Genomic DNA, 8218 nt, shown 5'->3' with positions numbered 1-8218 from the left:
AATTAGCATATCTCGTTTTGTTGAATGTGAAGTTAACGCAACTAAAGATTAATATGAAACTGAAGAAGTAGGGTTGGGTTGGGTTGGGCTGGGCTGGGGCGGGCCCATCTAGTAATTTCAATTTAAGTGGAGGTGGAAAAGCAAAAGCTGAAGCGAAAAGAATGGGGTGGGAGAGCTACGTGGTGGTGCACAACATAGCGAAGAGGCACAACGTGGGAACACTGGCTCGTAGTGCCACCGCGTTTGGCGTATCGGAACTTATCCTCGTTGGTCGCAGAGACTTCAACTCTTTCGGGAGCCATGGCTCCTCCTCCCACCTTGGATTTCGACACTTCCACTCCCTGCAAGACGCTCGCAACTTCCTCAAAGACAAAGACTGTGATATTTGCGGAGTTGAGATCACACACGATGCTCTCCCTGTCAATCGCCATCCTTTCACTAAGACCACCGCATTCCTACTCGGCAACGAAGTACCTCTCTTTCTCTTTCGCATCAATTTCAATTTTCACTCTTTGCTTTTCAACATTTTTAGGTTTTTTTCTCTCTCTCTAGGGTACTGGCCTTTCTCCTAAAGAATGTGAAATATGCGACTTTTTCGTCTATATCCCGCAATATGGCGGCGGCACTGCTTCCTTGAATGTTACTGTAGCTGCTTCCATTGTACTCCATCATTTTGCAGGTTCCTTTCTTTCTCTCCATTAGTCTCTATTACTTTCTTTTATACATCTGCTTATGCCAACTTTAGTTCCATTGTCTGTACTTCTTGCTAGTTGCAAAAATTGCTATTCAGCATAAATTATTCATTTGATGCTTATACTTCTTCCATTTTAAAATTTTAGTCCTTGTATCAGAAAAAAAAAAATTAAGTTTTAATCCCTGTGCGTGCATGTTTCTCTAAGTTTTAGGGACTAAAATTTAAAATGAAGACAATTGTAGGAAATCTAACCATTGTAGTTTACATGTCCTGATGAATCTCTCAAAATGAATACTTCAGAGGTACATCCAGTACAATGGGCACATATGATATTGCCCGTTTAATTATTGTTTATGTACCTATTCTTTTAGTCACCTTAAGCATTTGGAAAATTATATTCGACAGCTTTATGGAAGGTTCATTACTTCAGTCTAACTTAAACGTTTGCTTCTGATAAGAATCACAGACAGATAGGCAATTAAACTATCCAATTTGTTATACAATCTAGCTCATATTCGTTTTGATATTTAGTTCCAACTCCTTTTGATATATTTCACATAATACTGCAGTTACTGAACAATATTTTTTTTTTTTGCCAGTCTGGGCAGGTTTTACAGAGAGATCTCGTGATGGAAATAAATTTGTTGTGGCTGAGAGACCCGTAAAACAGAATCGACGAAATTACTGCACTGAAGCAGAAGAATCTATCATTGAAGAGCGTAAAGCTAGAAGAGAAAATGCTGCCAATGGTTTCTTTGATGAGACTGAGAGTGGCAATTCATCTTCAAACCTCCTTGATGCACTATTTGTTGATGATTGATGGAAAATGTATGATTTATTGATCTTTGGGATTGTTGGTTTATGACTTAAATGCTTCAGTTGCAATAGAGGATAAACAACATCTTGTCTATTTAATGGGGATTGGGGAAAACCGACTATTACATGGCTGGCTTTTATGCAACATTTCAAACAGAACCATTAGCTGGAGGAAGGTCACTACTGAGATTAGGAATGTATAATGTAACAAATGGTGAGTTTGCTACCACTGCAACCAGCGATAGGATATGAAGTTGTTAAAATCAATATTGTTCTTGTAACATGATAGTGCCATTTGCTTTACTGGTGATTATTAAAACCGCTTAAATGATAGATGTATTCCTGAGGTATTCTAGTAGATATTACATTGTACTTTGTTTCTGTGAAAATGATTTACTGAGGATTTCTGGCTTGTATGATGGATAATGGTCCTCGCTTAAATTTATATAACAAATTTTACAATTTAGAATTTAGAAGATAGAAGTATCGTGTAATATGAGTGGTGCAATAAAAATTGAGAGAAAATAATGTTTGGAAAAAAAACCTATTTAAAATGTTATATAATACTGTAATAGATCCGAGCAACCAGGATGCGGGTTTTAACATCACTGCGGGACAGGGGATTAAGGTGTGGCATTCATTGAACCTACTGAGAGAAATTTTTACCATTGGATTTATTTAGAAAAAAACTTAGTTACATTGCAGATGAAACATAACTATTCAACATGATCTCGACACTTGTCTTACTTCCAAGATTAGTGTGTACTACTCTGGTTGGGTCAATTGAAGTTTAAGGAGAAGTTCAACAATGTGACTACTATCATAGTGTAGGGCATCGAATGTTTTGGTTTGGATGAGGGTATGTCCTGTCTGAGACCCAACAATGTTATTGCAATAAGCAAACCATTACAGCAAGCTCTAGACAGACTACGGCAGCGTATGTTTTTTCACATTTCAGATGTCATTTTCTAAACATGAAATTTTAGTTCTCAACGTGTTTTTAAACTAGCTATAATTGGCTCGATTTTTTTCTTAACGTGGGACTCGCGACCTGAACTATTTTTAACAAATAAGAAATTTGTAATGTATTTTATTGAGAAAAGGACATTAACTTGCTAAGATTGATATTGGTTTAATGCTTTTTCTAGTTACCTTGTTACCAAGGTGAAGTTTTCAAACTTCATTTTTTTTTATTCATGTGTTGATTATGAGATCTTGCTTAAAAGATTCAAATTCAATTTCACTTGCTCAATATAATGTTGGTAAATATTTTTCACATTCAATTATATTGAAATAAAAATTTGACTAAAGTTCATTCGAAAACTTGTCTCTGCAAATTAAGATTATAAAATTTGTAATAAAATTAGAACACAAAATTATCGATTACAATTCTATAAAATAGTTTTTCAAATAAATAAAGATTTATATATGATATACATTTGTATTAGTATTATTCATCAACTACATTTGTTTCATGTAAAGTCGGCGTGCGTTGAGAGGAATTAATAAGGGTACATGTCAGTAGAGATTTGAAATGAAGATTAAGAAGCAAACAAGGGCAAGTGAAGTTTGGAGAAATAATGATTTGAAAGCATGCATGCATGCAGGTACATAACAAGCTAAGACTAAGCAGTGTGGTTTGGAATTTGTGGAGGTGCAGTAGCATTGGATGTTGGGGAGGTACCGGTGTGGTTAGGATCAGAAGTTAAAGGGTATCCAATTCCATGGCGTTTAGAGGGGGAAATGACGAAGTTGCCACCCGCTAATACCCCAACAACCGTGGGCAGCACCTGCAGCAGAATCTTCTGAGTTGACTCAAAACCGGGATAGAGACAGCGCACAGTGTTAGTGTCCAACAGCGCCAACACCGCAAACACTAACAAAGATAACGCAGCATGCACAAAGTCTCCAAACTTGAGTCTGTAGCCTGACAAGTCAACGGTGTTGGCTGGTGGAACGGAAGAAGGCCACAACCCCTTAGAAGTTACGATGGCGTAGTGCCTCTGGTTGTCAGTGCCTGTGTAGCTGTCGGTGAAGGAAGAAAAGACGCAACTAAAGGCACATGCCACCAGAAGCATGACGCTGAGGCACTTGTAGGTAGCGTTGCATTCACCGCTGTTGCTCAAAACGGGGTTCAGGAACTGGAACACGAACACTGTGCCTGTTGGGAGAAGCTTTATGAAGTTGCCAACTGCAGAGAGTGCCGTGTTTGTCACATCTCTACCTTGCTTTTGGTTTTGAGAGCTACTAAGAAAGGGTTCCGATGAAGATGAACTATCTCCGTTCATTTGTTTTTTTCTCTAGCTATGTTATAATGAATCATGATACACTTAATTTGTGTTTTTTGTCTCCATTGTGTTGATCTTATAGAAGCAGAAATAGCCACGGAGTTGGTTGATTCTAGGTGAAATTAATGGCCTCTATTCTAATTCAATTAGAACGATTCAGAGGAGCTACCTTTGAAATTCCTGCACACTATATTTTATATAGCAATTTGCAATGCCATGCGCATTGAACCATTCCAGAATTAAGTTCAAAATGAAAGGTCAGACAAAAAGTCAAACAAAAACTTTTTTGTAAATTAAAAAGTAAAAAGTAAAAAATTCAAAATCAAAAAGGAAATAAAAACAGAATTAAACAAATCCTTAACTATATATTAATTTGATATTTAATTAATATTTATGATTTTTATATTTTACCCTCTCTATAAAATGCATCTCGTATTAATTATTAAAAAATCAATATTTGAATACAAATTCACGGAATTATTTAGTAATATCTTTTGGAAAGCAATCTCTTGTCAACATTTTGAATAAATATTTATCTAAATATATTATTAGTACACACGGGTGTTTAACTAACATGGCATTGGTACAATGGAAACTACATTATTTATTTTTAAATAAAATTTTAAATTTGAGTCTTAAGAAAAATAAATTTTCGGTCAATTTCTTAAAAAAAATAGTCATCAATAAAATTAATGAATATTTAACACCAACTTGAAGACAGAAAGAAGAAAAAAAATAACTTAGACAAGTCTTGAATACTCTCGTCTTATTTAATTTGAAGTGCCTCCTATGATGATAATCTTAAAATTTCGCAACTAATGAGGTTTTGTTTTCATCTTATTAGAAAATACTCTTTTAAAATAAGAAATTTAATAGGAAATAAAAAATCGTCAATTAATATTAGTATAAGTTACTGTCATTGTTTAATATCTCCTATATATTAAGTCAGTGAAACTGGCGTATCATTAATATTGATGGTGGTGATCGAGTACCATTATATTCAACATTGTCAGCCCATTTCAAATAAACTTTAACTAATCCATGGGTTGAAAAATAATTAGTGTCTAAGGATCTATCTTCTCTTGTTGAACTAATTCATGGTACAAGTTTAAATATGGTGAATGAAGTTCTGATATCACTAGATATTTGCAGATGATGTGACAAACAACAATTGTTAAAATTATACTTTAATATCTTTCTTTTAATGTGAATTTTGAGTTTAATCAATCATACAAAAATTGTCCCTCCCCTACCAACAGTGAGTGTGAGATCTAATAAGAATGGTCAGCGATATAACCATTCTATTTTCTTTCCCCGTGTGTGTGTGTTTGTTTCCCAGTCATTGACTTTGAAATACGGCTAACTGCTTGAGTTGATCTTTCGCCACTATCAGTTATGTAATCTGTCAATAATCAATACCTCTTAGACGGAGAGAAAACTCCTGCATGGATGTAATGAAAAGAAATAATAATAATAATAATAATAATAATAATAATAATAATAATATAATCGATTAGTTTAAAAATATTAATATGTAATGGTATTTAAAAGTTCACAATGATATTACCATACTCATCAACACAATAAAAACATAATAAAAGCATACACATTTAGTTGTATGTTATTTTTATTTTATTTTAAACTTAATTGAGAATATTTTAAGTATATAATATAAAAATAATAATAGAATGTACAGTATAAAAAAATAATAATTGAAACTAAAAATGTATTTAAAATAATTGATCTTTACATAAAAAATTATAAGAATTTTAAATTGATTAAAAAACTAAAATTTATAATATGCAAAAGTATATATATATAAGCAGAGTAAAAGTAAGAGGTTATGATTAACTGAAATAATAATTGATAATAAAAAATTTGACAAAATGATCGTTTATCGTCAGAAAATAAAATTAACAAAATTTGTATCATTAAATAAATTTAAACCATTCAATTTAATTATTTATATATACTTTTCCACGAATAATATATATAAAAATCATTCTTGTTTTGTTGTTCCCGTACGTCGTGAACTACATAAGTTATAACTTGACTGTAGATTATACCTAAGAAGATCTACCGGACAAATACATAAAGCCATCCTAAAGTCGCCGAAAAGCAAAAGACAATTCTTCACTTTCTGGTTACATCATTACATGCATTGGAAAAAAAAAAAAAGAAATCCTAATAATGCTAAACACTGTTGTTGGGATTTTGTTGGGGAGATGCGGTAGGAGTAGGATTGGGTTTAGAGGTGGTGTCGTTAGAATCAGAAGTTAAAGGGTATCCAACTCCATGACGATCATTAGGGAAAATCGTGAACAAGAAACCCGCAACCGCCCCAATAGCCACGGGCAGCACCTGAAGCAGTTGCTTCTGAGTCGACTCAAAATCAGGGTAGAAGCAGTGCACAGTGTTTGAATCCAAGAGCCCCAACACCGCAAACACCAACAACGACAACGCAGCATGCACAAAATCTCCAAACTTTAGTCTGTACCTTGACAAGTTATCGGAGTTGGCTGCTGGAACGGAAGAAGGCCAAAGTCCGTTACAGGTTACGAAGCCGTAGTGCCTCTTCTCGTCAGTGCCTGTGTAGCTGTCGGTGAAGGAAGAAAAGGCGCAACTTAAGCCACATGCCACCAAAAGAACGGAGCTCAGCCACTTGTTCGTGGCGTTGCATTTCCCGCTGTTGGTTAAAACGGGGTTCACGAATTGGAACACGAACACTGTTCCTGTAGGGAGCAGCTTTATGAGGTTGCCAACTGCTGAGAGTGTCGTCGACGTAGTTGTTCTACCTCCGCTTTTGGTGCTACTACTTGTCTTCTCGGATGAACTGTCTGTAACCATTTTTCGTTTTTCTTTCTTTTCTTTTGCTTTACTCTTTTGTTTTTCTTTCTCTGCCTGTTGCGCGTCTTCATCTTATATAGATGCAGAAACAGTAGAGAGTTGGCTGATTCCACGTAAATATGGTAGCAATTGGAATGACTCGGGACTCGGGTATTCGTTAATTGTAATTTGCTTAGAAATTTCTGCAATTATTATCTTAAGACCAAGACATTTACTGCGTACAGTAATTGCATACTCCATGCCATGCACTTTGAACCGTTCCAAAATTAAAGTCAGACGAGGACAAAATACACACGCACACAGAACAAGTCAAATAAAAATCACAAATTAAGTGGTAGCAGACACATTAAAGGTGGTTGGTTTTTCATTTAAATGAAAAATGAATCAAATTTTCAATATAGGCCGGAAAAGTAGGTACTATATATCTATTATCGGCAATTTCTTTCGTGTAAGTTTTATTTAGAGAATATTAATATCTCCTCAAACTTTCATCATTTAAACCCTAAATCCTAAATCCTAAACCTTAAACCCTAAACCCTAAACCCTAAACCCTAAACCCTAAACCCTAAACCATCACACTACGAAACAACACTACACACTATTAGAATATATATACTAAAATAATATAACAAAATATTTACAACACAAGTTGTTAATCAAGCAACCAACATCAATCAATTATATACAACAAAATATGCTACTATAAGGTAGCTTACAAAAAAAAATATTCATCTCCAAGCACCTCTTGTGGCCTCTTACAGCTATCTCCTAGCCTATTCCTGCCCTACTCCCATACAATGTATGATTATCGCAGTCTAAATCACATGAAAACATGCAAGGGTAAGCTAGAGACAATAAACAACTCATAAATATCAAATATGAAACACAACTACATAATCATCTTCACATCCAACACAAAAGATAAACAACACATATATTATACATCTTAACATCATTTCAACTTGATTCCACATATCAACGCTGTATCAACACTTCAACGCAACTACTGTACAAACTATTGGAATAGTTATCATATTCATCATAACAACAACCAATACATGTGTTACACACCTCTCAACAACACATGTTTAAAACAACTTACAACACAGGTAATCTAGCGACACCAGCATCATCATCAACTTGTATACAATTAAGCAACTTACAACATAACAACACTATCATCATCCTCAACAGGATCAACATACAACACAATCACAGCTTAACAACACAACAACATAGATACAACTCTTATCAACAACAAATCAACTCATCAACAACTTATGCGTTGTCACGCATTTCAACTCGGAGATCTCCTACAACATGGTAAGTAGTTTAAGTGGCTAGGTCCTACCAAACCGACAACACATAACCTTTTTGGGCTTGCTAGGTAAACAACAAATTTGGATAGAAATCCACAACACGATAACGATTTCTTAGACTTTGCCACTTAAACAAGGAAGTATAGTACTCGATTAGGAACTAAGTTCCCGACTTCATACTATACTCAAATTGGTCGCTTTGTACTCGGTATAGCTCGACCTTGCCCGTGGTCGCTTTGTAATTGATATAGCTC

The 8218-nt window shown here is 34.7% G+C and overlaps 1 protein-coding gene and 2 non-coding genes across 3 annotated transcripts; 1 reads left to right on the top strand and 2 right to left on the bottom strand.

Moving 5' to 3' along the window:
- The first annotated feature begins 20 nt into the window (after positions 1-20).
- Positions 21-1926, top strand: LOC109807810 (tRNA/rRNA methyltransferase (SpoU) family protein). The gene is made up of 3 exons (XM_083075880.1): positions 21-470; positions 553-679; positions 1294-1926. The coding sequence occupies exons 1-3, from the start codon at positions 162-164 to the stop codon at positions 1512-1514; spliced, it is 657 nt and encodes a 218-aa protein (XP_082932006.1). The 5' UTR covers positions 21-161; the 3' UTR covers positions 1515-1926.
- Positions 1927-3070: 1144 nt separating this feature from the next.
- Positions 3071-3959, bottom strand: LOC109807403 (protein DMP2). Its single transcript, XR_014434263.1, has one exon. It is a non-coding gene; the product is annotated as a protein DMP2 (transcript).
- A 1830-nt stretch (positions 3960-5789) lies between these two features.
- On the bottom strand, positions 5790-6774 carry LOC109809909 (protein DMP2). The gene has a single exon (XR_014434262.1). It is a non-coding gene; the product is annotated as a protein DMP2 (transcript).
- Positions 6775-8218: the final 1444 nt, after the last annotated feature.

Source organism: Cajanus cajan, chromosome 5, assembly GCF_000230855.2.
Source record: "Cajanus cajan strain Asha chromosome 5, NIPB_CcT2T_4, whole genome shotgun sequence".
Taxonomy (NCBI): domain Eukaryota; kingdom Viridiplantae; phylum Streptophyta; class Magnoliopsida; order Fabales; family Fabaceae; genus Cajanus; species Cajanus cajan.
This window is presented reverse-complemented; position numbering and strand designations above follow the sequence as displayed.